Source organism: Molossus molossus, unplaced genomic scaffold (genome assembly GCF_014108415.1).
Source record: "Molossus molossus isolate mMolMol1 unplaced genomic scaffold, mMolMol1.p scaffold_m16_p_16, whole genome shotgun sequence".
NCBI lineage: Eukaryota > Metazoa > Chordata > Mammalia > Chiroptera > Molossidae > Molossus > Molossus molossus.
In genome coordinates this window covers 11,750,031-11,774,170 of record NW_023425351.1, presented here as the reverse complement: position 1 = coordinate 11,774,170, position 24,140 = coordinate 11,750,031, and the positions used below count along the sequence as shown (strand labels likewise).

General features: G+C 38.9%; 1 protein-coding gene, 1 non-coding gene and 1 pseudogene across 2 annotated transcripts in view; 2 read left to right on the top strand and 1 right to left on the bottom strand.

The window, feature by feature from the left end:
* Nucleotides 1-1,770: 1,770 nt before the first annotated feature.
* Nucleotides 1,771-1,877, top strand: LOC118631949. The gene has a single exon (XR_004959934.1). It is a non-coding gene; the product is annotated as a U6 spliceosomal RNA (small nuclear RNA).
* A 7,196-nt stretch (nucleotides 1,878-9,073) lies between these two features.
* LOC118631860 lies at nucleotides 9,074-9,689 on the bottom strand (annotated as a pseudogene).
* A 5,104-nt stretch (nucleotides 9,690-14,793) lies between these two features.
* TCEA1 (transcription elongation factor A1) overlaps nucleotides 14,794-24,140 on the top strand; it is a 60,897-nt gene continuing 51,550 nt past the window's right edge. The window contains 1 exon segment of the mRNA XM_036264241.1: nucleotides 14,794-14,992. Coding sequence (XP_036120134.1) covers nucleotides 14,930-14,992 — 63 coding nt within the window. The 5' untranslated portion in view covers nucleotides 14,794-14,929.

The window sequence follows — 24,140 nt, the reverse complement described above, 5'->3', positions numbered from 1 at the left end:
TTTAGTCTTTCAGCACAGCTGGCTTTTTCTGGGCAGGGCATCTGAATTGCCAGTGCCACCAGGCTCTGTCTCTAGGGTGCCGATTTCAAGCCCAGAGCTGTTTCACAGGTGGGGGAAGAGGCACCTCCTCTTTGCTCAAGTTGGGGAAGACTGCACCTCTTTCCCCAGATATTCTGGTTAGCCCCCATCACAGTTCTTTCAGTGAATACTCAACCCCTCACATTCACTGCTGTGTAATTTGCCAGGCACCTCCACATTGTTGCCAACACTTGTCATTACATGTTTTTTATTTATTTATTTTTATTTTTGAGGGTGTTACAGATGTCTCCATTATTCTCCCCTTCTCCCCCTCCTCCCTGCTCCTTTCATACCCCAGGCCTTCACTGCACTATTGTCTGTGTTCATGGGCTATGCATATAAGTTTTTTGGTTAATCTCTTCCTGACCCCACTTTCCTGTGAATGTGTCAGTCTGTTGTATGCTTCCATGTCTCTGCACCTATTTGTCAGTTTATTTTGTTCATTAGATTCCCACATATAAGTGATATCATGTGGTGTTTGTATTTCTTGACTGGCTTATTTTGCTTAGAATAATAATATCCAGAACAATTCATGCTATCTCAAAGGATAAGAGATCCTTAATTTTTACAGTTGCATAATATTCCATTGTGTAACTGTACCACAGCTTTATTATCCAGTCATCCACTGATGGGCACTTGGGTTGTTTCCAGATCTTAGCTATTGTAAATAACACTGCTATGAACATAGAGGTGCATATGTGCTTTCTGATTGGTATTTCGAGATTCTTAGGATATATTTCCAGAATGGAATCATTGGTTTATAAGGCAATTCTATTTTCAATTTTTTGAGGTTACCCAATTCTGCTTTCTATAGTAGCCTAACCAGTCTGTATTCCCACCAACACTGCACAAGCATTTCCTTTTCCCCACATCATCGCCACCACTAGTTATTTGTTGACTTACTGACATAGGCATTCTGACAGGTGTGAGGTGATTATCTCATTGTAGTTTTAATTTGCATTTCTCTGATGAATAGCTATGTTGAGTATTTTTTTCATATGTCTATTAACCATCTGTATAACCTCTTTAGAGGTGTTTATTTAGTCCTTTGCCCATTTCTTTCATTGGATTGTTTGTCTTCCTTTTGTTGAGTTGTATGAGTTCTTTATATATTTTGGAAATTAACCCCTTTTCAGATGTATCAATGGCAAATATTCTCTCATATTCAGTGGTTTGTCTTTTCATTTTGTTGATGGTTTCCTTTGCTGTGCAAAACCTTTTCAGTTCAATGTAGTTCCATTGGTTTATTTTTCTTTTGTTTCCCATGCCTGAGGAGATATAGCAGAAAAAATATTGCTATGAGAAATGAGATGTTACTGCCTATGTTTTGTTACAGGATTTTTAGGGGTTTGTGATATATATTTAATTCTTACTTACTTTGAGTTTATACTTGTATATTCTTGTATATCAAGGTGCTCTAATTTTCTCATATTTCTTACATACATCTATCCAATATTTCCAACACCATTTATTGAAAAGACTATCTTTGCCCCATTGTACGGTTTTGTCTCCTTTGTCAAATATTCATTGACTATAAAGGCATAGGTTTATTTCTAGGTTCTCTATTCTCTTCCATTGATTTATATGTCTGTTTTTATACCAGAACTATGCTGTTTTGATTACTATGGTTTGTAGTATGGTTTGATATCAGGTAGCATGATTCCTCCAACTTTTTTCTTTTTCAAAATGGCTGTGCTTGCTTTGGCAGCACATATACTAAAATTGGAACGATACAGAGAAGATTAGCATGGCTGCTGCATAAGGATGACATGCAAATTCATGAAATATTCCATATTTTTAGACTATCTAACCTCACAACTTAAAAAACTAGAAAGCAAACAAAAAGAAAACCCCAGAGCAAGTAGAAGGAAGGAAATAGTAAAGATCAGAGCAGAAATAAATGACATGGTGACCAAAAAAAAAATAATTCAAATGAAATAAAGAGCTGGTTCTTTGAAAAGATAAACAAGATTGATGGACCCTTAGCTAGACTTACCAAGAAACAAAGAGAGAGAACCCAAATACATAAAATCAGAAATGAGAGGAAAAATAATAACTGACACCACAGAAATACAAAGGATTGTTAATAAATATTATGAACAATTATACGGCAACAAATTCGACAATCTAAGTGAAATGGACAAATTCCTAGAAACACACAGTCTCTCAAAACTGAACCAAGAAGAGATAGAAAACTTGAACAGACCAATAACAACAAAAGAAATTGAAGATGTAATCAAGACACTACCTGCAAACAAAAGCCCAGTCCCAGACAGCTTGATGGGGGAATTTTACTGGACATTCAAAGAAGAACTAATACCCATTCTCCTCAAACTATTTCAAAAAATTCAAGAAGAAGGAAGACTTCCAAACTCGTTTTATGAGGCCAGAATAATTCTAATTCCAAACCAGAAAAAGATACTACAAAGAAAGAAAACTACAGGCCAATATTCCCAATGAACATAGATGCCAAAATTCTGAACAAAATACTAGCAAATCGAACCCAGGAATACATCAAGAAAATTATTCACCACGACCAAGCGGGATTCATCCCAGGGATGCAAGGCTGATACAATATTTGCAAATCAATAAATGTGATACACCACGTAAACAAAATGAAAGATAAAAATCATACAATCAGCCCTGGCCAGTTTGTCTCAGCGGTTAGAGCGTCGGCCTGCGGTCCAGAGAGACCCGGGTTCGGTTCCCGCTAAGGGCACGTACTTCGGTTGCAGTTTGTCCCCGGCCCTGGTTGGTTGTGCGGGTGGCAGCCACTCGATGTGTCCCTTCACGTCGATGTTTCTCTCTCTCTCCCTTCCTCTCTCTCCCTCCCACTCTATCTGTACAAAAAATGGAAAAATATCCTTGGGTGAGGATTAAAAAAAAAAAAAATCATACAATCATATCAATAGATGCTGAAAAAAGCATTTGACAAAATCCAGCACCCATTTCTGATAAAAATGCTTAGCAATCTGAGAATAGAGGGATCATATCTCGACATAATAAAGGCCTATATGAAAGACCTACAGCCAACATCATACTCAATGGGCAAAAATTAAAAGCATTTCCCTTAAGAATAGGAACAAGACAAGGATGCCCACTTTTTCTCCACTCTTATTTAACATGGTACTGGAAGTCTTAGTTACAGCAATCAGATAGGAAGAAAAAATAAAAGGGATCCAAACTGGAAAGGAGGAAGTGAAATTGTCATTATTTGCAGATGACATGATACTATACATAGAAAACTCCAAACACTCCATCAAAAATTTACTAGACTTAATAAATGAATTTGGCAAAGTAGCAGGATACAAAATTAACGTCAAGAAATCGATGGCATTCTTATACACCAATGATGAACTCACAGAAAAAGAAACTAAAAAAATAATCCCATTTACCATCACAGCAAAAAAATTAAGATACCTATGAATAAACTTAACTAAAGAAATAAAGGACCTATTCGCAGAAAACTACAGGTCATTGAAAAAAGAAATAGAGGAAGATATAAAAAAGTGGAAGCACATACCCTGTTCATGGATTGAAAGAATTAACATCATTAAAATGTCCATACTACTCAAAGCAATCTATAGATTCAATGCAATCCCCATCAACATACCAAAGACATACTTCACAGAACTAGAACAAATACTTCAAAAGTTCAGATGGAACCAAGAAAGACCTCGAATAGCCACAGCAATCTTGAAAAAGAAGAACAAAGTAGGAGGGACCACATTACCAGATTTCAGGTTATACTACAAAGCTGCTATAATCAAAACAGCCTGGTACTGGCACAAGAACAGGCATATAGACCAGTGGAAATGAACAGAGAACCCAGAAATGGACCCAAGGCAATATGCTCAATTAATATTTGACAAAGGTGGCAAGAGCATACAGTGGAGTAACGACAGCCTCTTTAATAAATGCTGTTGGGAAAATTGGACAGCTACATACAAAAAAATGAAACTAGACCATCAACTCACACCATACACAAGAATAAACTCAAAATGGATAAAAGACTTAAATGTGACTCATGAATCCATAAAAATCCTAGAAGAGACTGTAGGCAACAAAACCTCAGACATCATAAGCAGCAGAATTTTTACTGACACATCACCTAAGGGAACAGAAACAAAGGAGAAAATGAGCACATGGGACTACATCAAACTCAAAAGCTTGTGCACAGCAAAAGATACAACCATCAAAATGGAAAGGCAACCCAGTGTGTGGAAGAGCATCATTGCCAATGATATATCAAATAAGGGGTTAATTTCCAATATATAGAGTGCTTATACAACTCAACAAAAGGAAGACAAAGAATCCAATAAAAAAAAAATGGGCAGAGGAACTAAATAGACACCTCTCCAAACAGGACATACAAATGGCCAAGAGACCTATAGGAAGAAATGCTCAACATCACTAATCATCAGAGAGATGCAAATTAAAACAACAATGGGGTATCACCTCATACTTTTCAGAATGGCCGCCATCAACAAATCATCAAACAAGTGTTGGCGAGGGTGTGGAGAAAAGGGGACTCTAGTACACTGCTGGTGGGAATGCAGACTGGTGCAGCCACTATGGAAAACCATACGGTGTTACCTCAAAAATTTAAAACTTGAACTTCCATTTGACCCAGTGATCCAACTTCTAGGAATATATCCTAAGAGGCCTGAAACACCAATCAGAAAGAATATATGCACTCCATGTTTGTAGCAGCACTATTTCTAACAGCTAAGATCTGGAAACAGCCCAAATGTCCATCAGTAGTAGAAAAATGGATAAAAAAGCTGTAGTAGACAGATTTTTTAAAAAGCTGTCATTGTAGACAATGGAGTACTATGCAGCTGTAAGAAAGAAAGATCTCTTATCCTTTGAGATGATATGAAGAGTATTATCCTAAGCAAAACTAGGCAAGTGGAGAAAGGCACATATCACATGATCTCACTTATTTGGGGAATATAATGAACATAACAGTCTGACGAATGGCGACGTGGAATGTAGTCCCAGAGACGTGGAAGTGGGGTACAGACTGACAATCCACAGATGAGGGGGTTGGGGGAGAGGTAAACCACAGAACTTATATGCATGTATGCATGAACAATGGACATGGACAACAAATGTGGGGACAGGGTGGGGAGGGCGTGGAGGAGGGTATCAGTGGGGGAAAAAGGAGAAACAACTGTAACAAAAATTAATTAAAAAATAAAAACAATTGCTGTGGCTCTTCTGGGTCTTTTTTAGGGGGTGGGAGTTCCATGTACATTTTTGGAATATTAGTTCTAGTTTTGCAAAATATCTCATTGGTATCTTGATAGGAATTGCAATCTATAGATTGCTTTGCATAGTATGAACATTGTAATGATGTTAATTCTTCCTATACATGAACACAATATATCCTACAACTTATTTGTGGGTTCTTCAATTTATTTTTCTTCAGTGTCTTATAATTTTATGAATACAGGTATTTTACATCCTTTATTAAATTTATTCCTAGGTATTTTATTCTCTTTGAAGCAACTGTGAATGGGATTGTTTTCTTAGCTTCCGTTTCTAATAATTTCTTACGGTGTATAAAAATGCAACTGAGTTTTGGGTATTTATTTTGTATCCAGCTGCTTTAGTAAATTAATTTATCAGTTCTAGTAGTTTTTTAGTAGAATATTTAGGGCTGTCTATATATAGTAACATGTCATCTGCAAATAATGACAGTGTTACTTCTTCCTTTCAAATTTCGATGTCTTTTATTTCTTCTTGTCTGACTGCTGTGACTAGAACTTCCAGTACTATGTTGACTAAGGGGAATGCTTGTAATTTTTGTCCGAGTATGATGTTGACTGTGGATTTGTCATATATGGCCTTTATTACATCAAGGTATATTCCCTCTATTCCCACTTTGCTGAGAGTTTTTTTTATCATAAGTGGGTTATGGTTTTTATCAGATGCCTTTTTTCCATTTGACATAATTATGAGGTTTTTATCCTTTATTTAGTTTATGTGGTATATCATATTTATTAATTTGCAGATATTATACCAATTTAGCATCTCTGGAATAAATCCCACTTGAAAATGGTGTATGATCTTTGCAACGTATTGCTAGATCCAGGTCACTAATATATGTTGAGGGTTTTAGCATTTATGTTTATCAGGGATATTGGCTTATAAGTTTCTTTCTTTGCACTGTCTTAGCCTGGTTTTGGAACTAGGATAATGCTGACCTTGTAATATAAGCTCTGAAGTCTTCCCTCTTGAATTTTTTGGAATAGTTTGACGATAGGTATTAGCTCTTCTTTGAATATTTGGTAAAATTCATCTGTGAAGCCAGGACTTTTGTTTGTTGGGAGTTTTTAAAAATTTTTTATTACTGCTTCAATTTCATTAGTTGTAATTTGTATATTCAGAGTCTCTGATTCTTCCTGATTCATTTATGGAAGACTGAATGTTCTAGGTACAGTTTCTTCCAGATTGTCCAATTTGTTAGCATATGGTTGTTCATAATATCATTTTACAATCCTTCATATTTCTTTGAGGTTAGTTGTTACTTCTCTTTCATTTCTGATTTTATTTATTTGGGTACTCTATTTTCTTGATGAGTGTGGTTAAAGGTTTGTTAATCTTGTTTATCTTTTAAAACCAGCTCTTGGTTTCATTGATTTTTTTTTTTTTTACTCTCATTTATTTCTGCTCTGATCTTTATTATTTCTGTTCTATTACTCACTTTGGGCTTAGTTTGCTGTTATTCTACATGTTCCTTCAAGTGTAACGTTGGATTGTTTATTTGAGCTTTGTCTTGTTTCTCAAGATAGGTCCATAATGCTATAATTTATGTCTTAGGTATGCTTTCACTGTGTCCCATAGATTATGGGTTGTTGTCTCTCATTTAAATTTGTTTCATGGTATCTTTTGATTTCTCCTTCATCTTTTAAAAAAATTAATTTATTTTTGTTGCAGATGTTTCTCCTTTTATTCCCCCAAGACACCCTCCTCCTGATCCTTTCTTCCTTCATCTTATTGTTAACACATTTATTGTTTAGTAACATGTTATTTATCCTCCATATCTTTGTGTGTTATTAACTTTTCTTCATGTGATTGGTTTCTAGTTTCTTACCATTAAGGCCAGAGAACTTGCTTGATATGAATTCAATCTTCTTAAATTCACTGAGACATTCTGTGTACTAACATGTGGTCTATTCTAGAACTTGTTCCCTGTGCCCTTAAAAAGAACGTATATTCTGCTGCTTTGAGTAAATGCTCTAAGGATATCAATTAAATCCATTTGGTCTAATGTGTCATTTCAGATTGTTGTTTTCTATCTGGGAGCTCTATCCACTGATGTCATTGGGGTATTAAAATCCCCTAATATGACTGTATTACTGTCAATCTCTCCCTTGACGTCCATTAAGATTTGCTTTACAGCTCTGACCAGTTTTGCTCAGTGGTTAGAGTGGCGACCTGTGGACCAGAGTTGTAGGTTCAATTCTGGTCAGGGGCCCGTACCTTGGTTGTGGTTTGTCCTCAGCCCTGGTCAGGGTCATGTAGGAAGCAACCAATTCATCTGTCTCTCTCCCATGGATGTTTCTCTCTCTCTCCCTCTCTCTACCTCCCTCCTACTCTGTCTGAAGATAAATAGAAAAATATCCACATTGAGCCTGACCAGTGTGGCTCAGTGGTTGAGTGATGACCTATGCATGCACGAAGAGGTTGCCGATTTGATTCTCGGTCAGGGCACGTGCCCAGGTTGTGGGACAAATCCCCAGTGAGGGTATGCAGGAGGTGGCCAATCAATGCCTCCTGCATGCCCCCCACTGAGGATCAGGCCCACAACCTGGGCATGTGCCCTGACTGGGAATCGAACTGGTGACCTCTTGGTTCACAGGTCAACAATCAACCACTGAACCACACCAGCTGGGCATGTTGCCTTCATTTTTAAATGATAGCCTTGTTGCTTAAAGTAATCTTGCTTCTAGGTCCTGGTTTTTCATGAATTTGAATATTTCAAACCAATCCCTTCTGGCTGAAATGTTTCTGTTGAGCTTACAGTCTTATGGGAGCTCCCATGTAGGTAACTAACTTCATCTTGCTGCTTTTAAGATTCTCTCATCTTTAAACTTTGCATTTTAAATATGATGTCTTTTGGGGTGGGCTTCTTTGGGTTTATCTTGTCTGGGAGTCTGCACTTCCTGGATTTGTGTGTCTTTTCACCAAGTTATGGCGTATTTTTAGTTATAATTTTTTTTCTTTTTTTTCCTGTCAATTTAATGTAAGACTGAAATAGACTGCTACAACAATATTTGAGATTCCAGAGAATTGCATGCTTTTGCTATTGAAGACCTTTATTGAAGCATTTGAATTTTACCTCTAAAGAAATGAATAAGGATATTTCAAGAATTTTTATTAGCATGCAGTCATGCACAACAACCTTCTAGATACTTATTTTTTTCTACCTTTGCCTAAAAATGGTAATATTCACCAGAACCAGAACCACCAAAGGATTCAAAGCTCCTGAGCTCAAAGTATTCAAAACCCACAGGTTAGTATAATTAGTAGTTCCAAGTTTGGTTTAAATGTCTGAAGAACAGCAAACACTAAATACTAAATACCAAATACATTATTGTTTCTATGAAGTTATGGCTCAGGAACAGAAACCACATTGAAATTAGCCTTCATTCTTAATGCTTTTCATGATATGACAGGTTTTAGAAATTAAATAATACATTTTCAGCATTCTACAGTAATCATCACTTTCAAAAATTATAATAAATATCTGCATGTTAGACTAACACAATTTTCTACATACATAAGTATTTAGTCATATTATCAAGTCTTAGTTTCATTAAATGATGAAATACAAAAAGCTATACAAAACAAACCACCACAGGTTGTTTTTTTTTTACTATTCCCTTTCCCCAGTTGTTAGCTGGTAGTACTTTTTTTAAAAGAGAAAGTAATGAAAAATCAGAAATTTTGCATCCAATGTTGACTTCAACTTTTTACTTTCTTATTATCTTCTGGTACCACCATACCCTGATGCTGTTCTGGAATAGCTGCCTAAACCTCCAAGAAGCGGAGAGTAAGCACAACTAGTCCCTTTGCTATAATATGAAGGATAAGATGGGTGGTACCATGAGTCTGAAAAGGGTGTTGCTGCTCCATTGCTCTCAAACAAATATTCTAATATTCCTCCAGTTCCCAAGCCAGTCCAGAAACCTGGTCCTGAATTTTCGTATCCTTGTCCTGTAAAAGCACTGCCAAAACCAGACGTTGCACCATGCACTACTGTGAATCCTGGCTTAAAGCCTGAGAGAGGGGGTCCTGTTGAGCTGGTGAATCCCTAATAATGGTGAGAATATTGAGGATACTCAGAATATGGTGGAGGAGAATCTTGACCACCACTAAGGCACAGCCTATAAACTCCAAAGGCAATAGCAAGAAACACCATGATGGTAATCAGTCCACTGATGCTACCAGAATTATTTTTATAATTTTCCAGACTCTCTCAATTTCTCCAGGCCAATTTCTGTGTAATCTAAGTTATACTCCAAGCCACAGGAACCTATTAGTACATACTGGTCTTCAGAGGGTTCATGGCCTTCACAGCTCACCACAGTTTTTCCAAATTAAAAAAAAAATTTTTTTCTTTATTGCTTTTTAGAGAGAGAGGAATGAAGAGCAAGAGATAGAAACATCCATGAGAGAGAACATGATTGGCCACCTCCTGCATGTCCCCCACTGGAGATTTGGCCCACAACCTGGGCATGTGTGCCCTGACTGGGAATTGAACTGGTGACCTCTCAATGCATGGGTCGATGCTCAGCCACTGAGGCATACCAGCCAGGCTGTAATTGAATCTTGATTACCACTGGCCTTTTCATACATTGGGTCGAACCTCAGGCTGGCTGATCATGATGATCAACCTGAACCACAACTGCTGTGCAGGTGCTGACCACTAGAAGCAGAATTTTCCTCAGTAGGGTCTGGTGCCTGCTGAGATCTCCCTTTAGATATGCATCTCGTAAGGCTAATTGGATCCTGCTCTGATGTTGTCTGAAGGTAGCTTCTAGGTGTGTTGGTTCTGAGCCTCCTGGGATGGACTCTGGTGCAGGCCAATGTCAGACACTGCCTGTGAGTGTCCCTGGGTATTCTGTTTGGCGCTACAAAGTGATCCACAGTTTTTGGCTGCCTCTCCTGGTCCTGGTGTACACAGGAAAGATCACGCTGTGCACCAAGGCTGGCTTTTACCAGCAACAGTTCTAGGAACAGGTCAGCAAAAGTCCCAAGTCACCCCGAGATTTGCCTCCACCTGCTAGGTGCCTTTTAGGCTTAGACACTGAAAGAGTCTCTGATGGTACTTGAGTTGTATAAGGTAGGTCCTCAGTGAGTCACCATGTAGGGACAAGTGGTGTTCACCAGATCAATACAGTTTTTAAACTCAGTGCCAGTGGCGGGTCTGAGGACACTTGGCAAATGTCCCAGGGAATATCAACTCTAGCTGCCACCCACAGGGTGAGGCCAGTAGAGTTTATCAGGCCCAAACAAATCAAGATTTGGCCATGTGCCGGGAGGGCTCTGCACTTGTTCAGTGTGTGAGGGAAAATGTCCCACATCTTAGAACCACACAGCTCAGTTTATCCCAGGTTCTTCCCAGAGCTCTATGAGCAGGGTAGTACCACTAGGAGTCAGGAGGGTGGAGCTAGTGGCTCTCCTGTGAGGGGAAAGGGGAGGTCTGGCTTGGAAGAAGGTGGAGGGAGTGGCCCTGTCTTCCGAGCCAAACAACTCAGTGTGTCCCCAATTCTACCCAGAACTCAGTGGACTGGAGACAACAGGAGTTGGGAGAGTGGGGCTGCTGGGGGCCTGTAGCATGGGGCTAGCTGGTCTCCTGTGATGGGGAGGCACCAGTCAGGTTCACTGGATAGTGGGAGGAATGGACCCCACCCCAAAGCCACACAACTCAGTCACTGACACCCTCAGTAGGGTGCAAGCTCCACAGGTGGGACTATTTGGAGTCCAGAGTGTGGGGCTATTGCATTCCCCCAGGCTGATGCCATATTGAGGGGAGTGCCCTACCCAAGAAAGATGGTGTCTGTAGTGTGGCAGAAGAATGTAGCTCAGGGATCCTGGAGACTGTCCCCTCAGCTCTCTCCCCAGAGCCACAAACCCCAGTCTCTCCTTACACAACTGTAGTCTGCTTTGCCCTCCATCCACTAGAGCCCAAGGTGAGTGGCAGCGAATCAGACTTTGTGCATTGACCATTTAGGAGGGTGCCTGTGTCTTTGGTAGACCTCGTCTCTCCCTGGCTGACAGAGTCCCTGCTGATTTTTACACCCAGATGTTATGTGGGCTCCTCTTGCCAGCTCTGATGCTCTGGGCTGAGAAGCCCATCTTGAGGTTGAGACCCCACACTTCTCAGGGGGAACCTATGTAGCTGTGATATCTCTCCTACCAGTTTCGATGTGGCTTCTTCTGTAAATCCTTGGATATGAGACTTCTCTTCAGTTAGCCTTTAGTTGGTTATTCAGGTTAAATGTCCTATATTTTAGTTGTGATTCCATTTCGGTCCTGGGAGGAGATGAGTATAACATCCACCTATTCCACCACCATCATAGCAGTATTATTCACAAGAGAGAAAATGTGGAAGAGTGAAAGGTAAATGGAAACAATCCACATGCCATCAATTGATGAACATATAAAGAAATTGTGGTATATCCATACAATGCAATATTATTCAGCCATAAAATGGAATGAAATATTGACATACTATAACACATAAACTTTGAAAGCATTATGTTCATTGAAAAAAGACACAAAAGGTCACATATTGTATAATTCCATTTATATGAAATGATCAAAATATTCAAGTTCATAGAAATAGAAAGCAGATTTGTGGGGGCAGGAGTTATTGCTTAAAGGTACAGGGTTTTCGAGGTGATGAAATTTTTTGAAAATCTGTCTGGAATGTTAACCCAAAAATAAAAGGCCTTTCAAAGTGAGAGGCAACAAGCATTTGAGATAAAAAGGAATAGCTAATTTGGAATCATGATTCAGGCAGAAATCCAAATAGTAATCTGGTTAAGAGACAAAGGCAGGGTTATTTATGAGAATGTGGTGGGGAATAATTACATCAATAGAAGGAAGGCACTTTTATTGGTGAAGCTAAGCTAATATGGAATGCTAATTTTAAACAATGTTTTCAATTTTCAATATGGTAGTCATCAGTCTTGTAATCATATCTTCTTTCCTGTTGACTTTGCAAACAGTTCTTTAGGGAATAAGGTTGCTTTAGGCCTAGTCCAAAGGCTACTTTAACATTCCAAAGGTTTAGGGCATAAGAAGTGAAAGGCAGCTCCTCTGGGATAGCAGCCTCAGCTCTATCTTAAAGTGACTCTTCTCATTGTCTTTTTTTTACAGGAACTAGATAGTAGTGATGGTTGTACAACATTGTGACTGTACTAGGTGCTACTTAACTGTACATTTTAAAATGATAAATTTTATGTCAATAGAGTTAATTTGTATGCCAGAGCCCACAAATTGGAGATCACTCCAGTGGTCCAACCCATCACAAATATAAACCCAACAGCCTGCGCGAATGGGAAAAACACCCGTTAAGAAACCTAACCTGCATGAATAACAATTCTTCAATTCAGCTTTAGCTAGCTCACCCTAGAAAACATGACCTGCTAGTCTTAAAATAAAACCCTTAGTCTCTGAGCCAATTCTACCCTCTTCTAGATTGCCTCTTCTAACCTCTATAAGACTTGTTCTTGCCCAAAATCCCTCAGAAGAGTGCTCTCCTACTTGTGAGGCACTGGACCTCACGATCCGTGGATTGTTTTCCTTTGGGTAAAGGACATTAAACTCATTACTTAATTGTTTTAGGTTTGTCATGTGACATGTATTTTACCACATAAGTATAATAAATTGATTCTTTGGATAAAACAAAAATGACAGTTATTAGCGTAAATGTATGTGGACATAAGACATGTCCAAACCTGTAGAGAATTTATTTATTTTTTATCCTCACCCGAGGGCACTTTTTGATATTTTGTTCAGATAGAGTGGGAGGGGGAGAGAGAGAGAGAGAAACATCGACGTGAAAGGGACACATCGAGTGGCTGCCACCCACATGACCCAACCAGGGCCAGGGACAAACTGCAACCGAGGTACGTGCCCTTAGCGGGAACCAAACCCAGGTCCCTCCAGACCGCAGGCCGACGCTCTAACTGCTGAGCCAAACCGGCCAGGGCGAGAATTTATTTTTTAATCCTTACCCGAGGACATGCTTTTTTATTAATCTTAGAAAGGGAGAGGGAGAGATAGAGAAACATCAATATGAGAGCAAAACATTGACTGGTTGCCTCCCGCACATGCCACAACCAGGGATTGAACCCACTATGTGCTCTGACCAAAAATCAAACCCGTATCAGGAATCGAACTTGTGACCTTTTCAGTGAACCAGACAACACTCCAACCAATTGAGCCACTCTGGCCAGGGCTGTAGAGAATTTTTATGAGTTTATTTGAGCCAAACTGAAAACATGCCTGGGAGCAAGATCTCAAATGCTGCAGAGAATAAGTTTTGCAATATCTTTATACATTGGAAATAAAAAGGGAATGTAAGGAAGAATTACAGGAAGGTGGGAGAAAAGCAGGGTGGGGATTACAGGACAGTTAACTAGATTATGTGCTCTTTTGAGGGTTGTTACTCCTCCCAGGGGTCTGAAAAGAGAACTACTGGGGCATTTCAAAGGTCTGTTAACCTAGATACACAGGAGCAATGAATGGATAAGGCTTGCATAAGGCAGAGGTAAACCTATTAAAGAAGTTATAGGCCCAGGGCATAACTACCCATCATGACCTGCCTACTTAGGAATTTAGGATCAGCTCACCAGGTGAGTTTACTTTGCATGGAACCTCTTTGTTACCCATAATTAGGTGCTGCATTTTGACTAATGATGGTTAAATTTGGTGTGGGAATATGTCTGCAAATAGCATGAGATGGTAGTAAAAGACTGGGCTACTGAAGGAGCCTCTCCAGTATTCATAATACAGATATTTCAGTTTTGTGCCTTAGCTTTGTTTTTTCAGTCATAACTCTTAAGGATGTCAACTCCCTCACTGATCTTCACAAACAGGAGAGATGCTTTATTTCTTTGATGAGAACGTTTTTGTCAACTATTATTCAACTATATTCCAAGTACTATGTCCAACATTCTGAGTCAGGAAACATACTATTGGGTCTCAGTCCTTTAAGGAGCTTACAAACAGTTTGCATTTTAAAAAGGAAAAGCTTGAAGGGATCAAATCCACATTACCAAAGGCTATTTAGGGAAACGGGGGAGGGGTGTTTTTCAAGGTAGCTGTCTAACAACGAGAAAATGCTTTCAAAACCGCAACGTTCCATTCTGTAAACCCACCTCGGTTCTGAGCCCCGAGGGCCTCTACAGGTTCCGACCTTCGGGCGGTCCCAGGGGACCCCGCAGCTGCACTCCGTGGCCGCGGGCCGGGGGCGAACGCGCGCCCAAAGTGGGCCCGCAGCCTGTAGGCTTTCACGACGGCCTGGCGGGAAACCCTGCGGCTGGGCCCGCCCGCTGCCCGGCTGACGGCGCCCGGGCTCGCCGCGGCCCCACGATCCTCTGTTGATTGGTAGCGCCTGCACCGAGCGCGCGGAGCTTGATTGGCGCTGCCTGCGAGGGCGGAGCCGCCGCCGCCGCCGCCGGGTTTGTGAGGAAGGGCCTAGGCCGGGGCCTGCCGCGTAGGGCTCTCCGCGCTATTGAGCTCGCGTCCGGCCGTGGTCTCTGCTCCAGGCCCCCCCCGCTTCCCGTCCAAGACGGGCTGGGCACGGGGAAGACCCGCCGGAGCCATGGAGGACGAGGTGGTCCGCATTGCCAAAAAGATGGACAAGATGGTGCAGAAGAAGAACGCGGTGAGCGCGGCGGGCGGCGCGGGCCGGGCGGGAGGCCGGCGGGAGGCCGGGCGGCGAGCGGAGGTCGCAGGGACGGGACGCAGCGGGTCCCCCGCCGGCCCGAGCAGGCCCCGGGCCCGCCTGCGACAGCCGGCCCCGTGGGAAGCCGGCGTGGACGGCGCCCGGTCCAGCCGCAGGCGTCCTGGGGGAGGTGCTGCGGTCCCGCGGCCGCAGGCGTTGGGACCGGCTCTGGGTACTTGGAGTTGTTACTGCCGCGTAATAAACCTCACCGAGGCGTTCTCGCCTTCTATTTTGAACTTTCGTGGTAGTAAGTCCTCGGTAACTTAGCTTAAGACTTGAAGAGTATAGAAAGCCCTCACTGTTGAAAAGAATTCGTTCTCTTTTCCGAGATCGGTGGCTAACAACTCAAGTAACATCAGAGTCAGAGGTTCGGGATCTGCTTTCGACATCAAGCTGATAAAGTGTAAAATTCCTGGATCTTATTGTTGACAAAGGATACACATTCACCTAATTATCTCGGGTACATACACAGTTGTTTAGCCATTAAAAAGGCCAAATATGCCAGTGTACTTGGCAAGTGGCTAAACGTTTTTTTAAAAAGTGGATCTTGGTGGTGGTGTGTGCAGAAGAGCTGCGAGGAAAGTGCACACGGTAACTACGGCGTATCGTCATTGCTAGGTATTGACTAAGTGGTTCACAGTTAACACCAGTGGCATTATCTTGTTATTTGCTACGGATAATGTGTTTATGTGATGAACATGTTCTCGTGTTCGTTTGAAGTTTGTCATCCAGTTTCTGTATTTTTGTCTACCTGTATGTGCCACTTTCAGTCCCTTGCTTCAGTCTCCTGTTTTCAGCCAGACTTCCACAGTTGTCTTTACCTGAATTTTTTCTGCCATGCTCAGCCCATTTTCAGTATCAATAAGCCTGAAATAACTTATTCTCGACTATGAAATAAATTCCATGTCAAATTTATGTGAAGGAGAGAAGAGACAGATGTACAGCGCTTTCGAGTTACCAACCAGATGTGCAAAATTCTTCTGAGACTCACAACACAACTGTGATGTATTCTTTTTACAGAATAAGAAACTGAGTCAGATATAAGTAGGTCACCTACTTAAATTAAGTACTGTGCAGTTTGGATTAAGCCAGGATCCTGGCTTTCTGCTGGACGGCATGCCAGAGAAGGAAGTAGTATTTAACATTGAATTCTTAAGACTTCATAATCTGTTCCTCTTTTCCTTTAACAGGTGCATTGCCCAGTATTTAATTTTGTACTCTGTTAATCTGTATTTGCAAATTGGCCCTTTACAGTATTTCCTGTTTGTTTTCTATTCCAGATATAACTTCTGCCATTTATTTTTCTTATTGATTTCCCTTTTATTCCCTGCTGCCAGTTGTGAGTTCTGGTTATTTGATAGGTTGAACATTTCTGTTATTTTGTTTAAACTGGAAAAATTTTCCCTTTTCTTGGAGATCATCAGGCTTCCACAGTAGAGGATCCCAGGGAAAAAGGCAGTTTGTTAGGTGATTTTTTGTCTAACTCAGGCTGTAGTGTGTAACCTTGAATCATCTAATTCATTAGGGTTTAAAAAGAGTGGAAAGAGGGAGGAAAGAAGAAGGGAGGGAAGGAGAGAAACGGAGAGAAAGAGAAGAGAAAGAAAACGAAAACAGAAACATCTATCGGTTGTTCCACTTATCCAATCTTTCACTGGTTGATTCCCATATGATTCTCTCCCTCCCCCATAGAACCCACAATCTTGGAATATCAGGACACACTCTAACCAACGGAGCTACACAGCCAGGGCTCATTATTAGGTTTTTGCTGCTGTTTGTTACCTTTACTTGTAATAGGTGTCTCCTAAAAAGGAGGAATTCCTTAGTGGGAAAGTATGGAGAAGATCAGTTTGTATTTACCTTCGGTTCTCAAGTTTTAAATGCATTTTCAGATCTTTGATAATGAGTCTGGGAGAGAATGAGGATAAACTATAGATAATTCTAAAATCTCGTTTTTCTAATAGTTCAAAACTTTACTAGTATGAAGTCTTGCCCCCCCCCAAAGGTTAAATTGACTGGCTCTTTTACATTTTTTTCTCTAATCCCTACTTTATATTTTACAGAAATCAAATAGGCAAATGAAATTAAGAGAAAGGGAAATGGTGTGAATGACCACTGCCCTTCCCTCCCAAAGCCAGTGTACAACAATTTGACAAATTGTTCTGGAGGTTGTTGGATTGTTGTGGTTATTTGTTTCTTTTCTTGTGTTTGCAGCTTTTCTCTGTGAGCTATTTTTATAAGAAAAAGTAAATTGTGCTTGAAAAATAATAGTTGTCCTCTGAACTGACAAGTGTAAGTGCTGTTACTAGATATTGTTTTAATAAAGCTATAGGTATCTCACTTAAGTAATAATGAAAACAGCTATCATATATTGAGCTATTACTCTGAGCTAGGCATTCTACTAAATAGTTATCTCTTATTTCATTTATTCCTCAGACATTTTTGCAAGATAAGTATTATCCTCATTCTAACAATGAGGAAATTAGCCCTGATAACTAGCTCAGTTGGTTAGAGCATTACCCTGATATATCATGGTTGCAGGTTCGATCCCCCATCAGGACACACAGTAATTAACCAATGAAGGCATAAATAAGTGGAACAACAAATTGATGATTTTCTCTCTCTCAATAAATAAAAACTAAAAAGAAAATAAAGACTGTTAACTAAAAAATAAAATAATAAAAATGAGGAAACTAAATATTTAGAGAGTTAAGATAGTGGCCAAATGAAGATGTGGATTTAAATCTGTTTTGCTCCAAAGCTAGTACTACTCTGTTAAGCTTCAGTGCCTCTCTAGAAGACCCTTTCATCTCTTTTTGAACCTTGCATGGTGTCAGCAAAAGGTTGATGCCACCAATTCAGTGCCAACAGAATCCGTAATTTGAGGTGCTGTGAAGGTAGAAAATTTATTCAAATGAAGCAGCTCAGTTGACACAGTTTGCAAAGCCTCGAAATGCAGTCTTCAGTAGAAATTGAAAATTCACTCCTGGGAGACAGGGGGGGCTGTCTTATATAGAGAAAAGTGCCCATTCCTTGCTCCAGATTGGTCTAATTTTATACCGCTGAAGACTCCAAAATGTCCCTGTTCTGATAGGTAATTATGGAGCTGCTCTGATTGGTTGGTGAATATGCAAACAAGGATATAGCTGTGAGCAGCTCTGATTGGATGGGGAAAGTCTCAGTCCTTTGGTTTAAATACAATACCAGGAGCTGCTTTATAAGGGTCTGCTCAGATGGCAGGAACACAGTGCAGGAGGCTTGACATGTCAGTCTATGGCTTTCCTCTGAGATGTAGCCATCATGAGAGGCCTCTCTAAACAATGGCTGCTAGACTCTCTATTAATTTGGGCCCAATTAATTACATGGAGTCCTCTGGTTTGACATTGGGTATAATTAAGTGAATATAAGACCAGGAAGTAAGGGTATTTACTCTTCTGGAGCAGACAGGTTTCCCTAAATACCTAATCAATATCCTGACTTCATACTACCCAGAATGTTGCCCCATGGGTATACTTGATCTTAAACAGTATTAGCAGTTTTACAAGTGTCCACTCCCGAGGCCATGATGAACCATATAAGTTACTGATATTTTCACAAATTAGCTGTTTTTTACTTGCTTATTTCATATCATTCTGACTTGATGCCATTAAGGAAGTCTAACTCATAATATTGGTTCAAATTCTGGCTCTTCTGAATTTTAGCTGTGTGATCTAGGTAAATTCCTTAACATCTCTAAAATGTTTTTCTTGGTGGTAATTTAGTAAAGATTGGATGAATATAAAATTCTTACCAGTGCCTAAGATACAGTAATGGCTAAAAAAACCAGATTGTCTTTGTAAGGGATTTATGACACTACACTGTAGAAGGAGGAGTGAGGTAAGAAAGAATTTTCAAGATCATTGAGAGATTTGGTGAATTGCATTGAGGTGAATTTTTAAATTTAAGCTCAAGGCTGAGTGGAATTAAATTGTAGGGAGGGAAACTGAAATTAGATGTTAGAATTTCATAGGAGTCGGGATACCTGAAATGTGTAGATTTCTAAGCCTTATCATATCTAGGTTGAAAAAAAGCTTTGATTTCCATATTGGGGTTAGATTGATTAGCATAAATCAAAATTTAGAATGACTACATGATTTTTTAAAAATCTTATTGAGACATAAAATAAAATTTACCCTTTCAGTGGATTTTAGTATATTCACAGATTTGTGCAACTGTTACCGCTATCTAATTTTAGAACATTTTTATTGCTCCAAAAAAGAAACCAATATCCATAAAGTAACCCATTAAGAAGTCACCATATCCCCCCTCTCCTCCCAGCCACTAATCTACTTCTGTCTCCATGGATACCTATTTTGGACTGGCTTCCTTCCCTTAGTGTTTTTAAGGTTCATTCATGTTAATAGTATATATCAGTACTTAATTCCTTTGTATTGTTGAATAGTACGCCAGTGTACTGGTGGTTTTACCACATTTTAGGCTCTTCATTTTGGCTATTATGAATAATGCTGTTAAGAACATTCTTGTACAAGTTTTTGTGTGGACATAAGTTTTCATTTCTGTTCCGTATATAACCCAGGAGTAGAATTGTTGGGTCATGTAACTATGTTTAACCTTTTGAGAAACTGCTAGACTATTTTCTGTAGTTGCCTGTACCATTTTACATTCTCACCAGCAGTGTATTGAGGGTTCCAATTTCACCACATCTTCAACACATGTATTATCTGTCTTTTTTGTTATAACCATTGTAGTGTCTATAAAGTGGTATCTCACTGTGGTTTTGATTTTTATTTCTCTGATCCCTGATGATGAACATTTTTTTATTGCTTGCTGGCCATCTTTGGAGAAATGTCTGTTCCTTTGCCCATCTTTTAACTGAGTATTTGTGTTACTGAGTTGTAAGAATTCTTCATGTTCTGAATATTAGACCCTTATCACAGATGGGATTTGCATATATAGTCTCCCATTCTGTGGATTTTTTCATTCTCTTGATAGCATCTTTTGAAGTTGCCTTAATTTTGAAGGCAAATTTATATATTTTTTCTTCTGTCACTTGGACTTTTGGTGTGGAGTAATTACAAATTTGAGATCACGTAGTAAAATCATAATTTCTAGTTTATAGTGATGTTGAGCTGTAAGTCAAATATTTATAATCGAGTTTTCTTTTAAAAAAATAAAGAACATCTTAATTGAAAAATTTTTGAAATCTCATAATTCTTACTAAGAAGTGTTTGAATTAATTAAGCTTAAACAATGCTCACTTAAAATGCTGGCTTAAGGCTCTTTGAGAATTATTATCATAGAAATAGATAATTGGTTCTATAATTTTGTATTCCTTATGATCCATCTCCTGTGTGTCAGGCACTCTATTTTGATACTTCATTTGTGTTACACTACTTCATATGACCATTTTAATTATTCTGTGTCAGTGTATTGTGCTCATCTACATATAAAGAAACTGAAACCTGAAAAGGACAAATAACATTCCCAAGATCTTATAATTAAAAAATGCATGCATTTGAATCTAGATCTGTCTTACATATAGCTCATGTTCTTAACTGTATAGTCTACTTGCTCCTTCTTACATCGCCCTGAGAAGGATGTTTGTATCCTATATAGTCTTGTATATACTAGATGCTCAGTACAAGTTTGAATACCATATTTTGTAAACGTACTTATTTTTATTAACAGATAGGAGTACCAATGGTGTAATAAAGTACTGTAAGAGCTGCTGTTTATTTTTCAGCCAGTACCGTGAACTAAATTTGACTCTGTAAGTTAGGGTAGAATCTTTCTTTCTCTTGCATCATTATCTCTAGACTAGGAGATGCAGCAATCTAATAGACTTGACCTTTAGAGGCAGGTGATGATTAAGAAAAGCTGTAGTGTCTTGTTTGGTAATACTATTCACCTCAAGTTCACAGGGCAGAACTACCACCGGTGGACCTATGAAATGGGAAAGAACAGTGGTATAAAGGTCGGGAGACATTCATTCTTGTCCTTTTGTATTGTCCATCAGTATGACCTTGGGCAAGTCACTTTCTTTTCTTGAGTTGTTTCTGTGTATAATTAAGGGTTTGAAGAAGATGCTCAAAGATTTGTTTGTTTTTAAATTTCCTGAAGTCATAAAGGGTTTCTGTCTTGCTCATTGTTGTATCTTCAACACAGAGCAGATCTTGGCATATTGCTAATGAGTATTTGTTGAGAGTGTAATTTGACAGAACTACATAATTTCACTTTTCCTTGTTAGTAATCATGTGACTTTATGTAAATGTCTTAATTTATCTGGGCTCAATTTCCTTATCTGAAAAATGGGGATAATAAAATTACCTACTTCTGTAGGGTTTATTGTGAAGATTAAATAGTATATGTAAAACATATATATTTTTAACTTATTGTTGAGAGTATTACATATGTGCCTCCCACCCTTTTTTTCCCCATTGCCCCCCTCCACCCTCCACCCTGCTCGTGCCCTGCCCCAGGCCTTCACCACCCTATTGTCTGTGTCCATGGGCAATGCATATATACATCTAAGTTCTCTGGTTAATTTAACACAATACTTGGCACATAGTAATGCGCAAAGAAATATTTATCACTGAATTAATATGTGATCATCTGTTTTTGTCCTTTGCTTTCATTTTGACCATACTTTCTTTTTTTTTTTAAATATGTTTTTATTGATTTTTTTTTTTTTAGAGGGAGAGAGAGAGAGAGAGAGAAGCCTCAGTGTGAGAGAGATACATCGATCAGCTGCCTTCTGCACAAACCCTACTGGGAATTGAGCCCGCAACCTGGGCATGTGCCCTGACTGGGAATCGAACTTGGACCTCTCAGTCCATGGGACAATGCTCAGTTCACTGAGCCACACCGGCTGGGCAGTCATAGTTTATTTCTTAAAAAAGCTTAATTGAAATATTCATCTTATTTTTTTAGAAACTGTGTATTTATGATAAAGATCATAGTTGTATCCCGCAAGTATTATTTAGCTTTTTCTTCCTTCCATAGCCTGTATCACTAATGCCATTATCACCAAAGAGATCTGAGCAAAAAGGGAGAGTGTGATGAAATTAATGCAAATCTAGTACTTCTACATGGAAACAGCTTAAATCGTATGCCACATTGCTGCTGTTTTGGAAGAATCAACTTTGTATGTGACAGACAGCATTTTGGAAGTCTAAGGAGGAAGATCCTGCTTTTTAAGAGATTCCTAGAAGTGTGATTTTTAAATTCTTCCTAATTGAACCTAGGTCAGAACTGGATCATAAAGTCCATGGACACATGAGTAGAAGAAAAATGTCCATGGTAAATATAGGATACAGGTCCACAATTTCTTAAAACCTTTAGAGTGTGATATATTTGAGAATTCCAAATTTTTCAGATTTTATAAAGCTAATTTGGTATATATATCATATTATTACATAATATCCTCATTGAGGTCTGGGCATTTTCAGTAATCAGACATTAGCATTTCTATAATGAAATGCAATTTAAGTGTGGTAAGTAGAACATAAACAGCTTTATATAATTGGCATTACATGTTGCTGTCAAATGAGTTTATTGAAAACTTATGAGAAATATTTTGGATTTTAAAGATTTTTGATTTGAGCATTTGCAGATATGGGATTGAAGACCCTTTCAACTAAAAAATGTCATGCCTATAGAAATGCTTGCCTGATAAATATAAATTTAAAGTCAGTGTTTACTTTCTTTAACAAATATACAGCTTCTCTCTTTAGTTGCTTCTAAATAAAAAGAATTTATGGAATTTTAAAATCAGAAGTGAATCATTAAAATTCTTAATAATAATCTATATATAGTTTCTTAAGTGATTTATGAGGTACTAGGTTGAATTAAAATGATGTTATTTGTTGATAGAAAAAGAATTAATACTGTTTCTATTCTCCACAGCTAAGTTCAATATCTGTCAGCTTTAAATGGAAAAATTATGTGACTGGAAGCCTTCATTGATTTTATATTTAAGAAATATAATGATATCATGAGATTCCATGCTTGTTTCTTTCCAGTGGGGTGCATAATGAGGGACATGCTCTGGGACTTTCTGTTTTCTTGAAGTATCTGTGTTTCATTGATCCATAGGGTACCTAGTTTTCATATTTTAACATTACAGAAAGCAAAATGAGTTACATATATCTTTGGCCAGATGGTTAGGATATACTATCACAGGTAGAACATCAAATCCAGAGTCAGCATTTGCATAATGGTGTCATCAGCTTGGAATAAAATCTGAGAGACATTAGTGGAGTGCCCTTTGAACTTCAAGGAATCAAATGGTTAAACAGCAGTGGGGTGAAAACAGCTAGGTCCTATACACTACAAAGCCAGCGAAGATCTAATAGCTTTTGATTTTTTTTATGGATTCTTTTATAAAAACTGTATTATTGGTATTATTGATACAACTTTCTGTGGGGTAAAAACATTAAATCTGATTACCATAGAGCAGAATTTATTCCCCACACCCTCCATCCCCTTGCCTTCCCCTCTCCTATTCTCCCACCCTCATGGTATAGATACTTGCTTTTCATTTGATTTTTTAATTTTTATTTTTTAAACTTATCTTTATTGTCGAATGTATTACAGATGTTCTTCCTTTTTCCCCTATTGAATCCCTCCTCCAACCCCCCTAACCCCCTTCCCTTCGAGGTTTGTCAGTCTAACAACCAATTTGTACTTCTTAATCTCTTCACCTTTTTCACCCATCCCCCCAAGCCCCCTCCCATCTGACAACCAACAAAATGTTCTGTGTAGCTATGAGAATGTTTCTGTTATGCTTGTTCATTTTGTTTGTAGATTCAATAGTTGATAGATATGTATTTATTGCTATTTTGTTTGTTCATATTTTTGATCTTCTTTTTCTTCAAGAAGACCCTTCAACATTTCATATAATAATGGTTTGGTGGTGGTGAACTCCTTTAGCATTTTCTTGTCTGGGAAACTCTTTATATGGCCATCGATCTAAATGATAGCTTTGCAGGATACAGTAATCTTGGTTGTAGGTTCTTGCTTTTCATCACTCTGAATATTTCTTGCCACTCCCTTCTGGCCTGCAAAGTTTCTTTTGAGAAATCAGCTGACA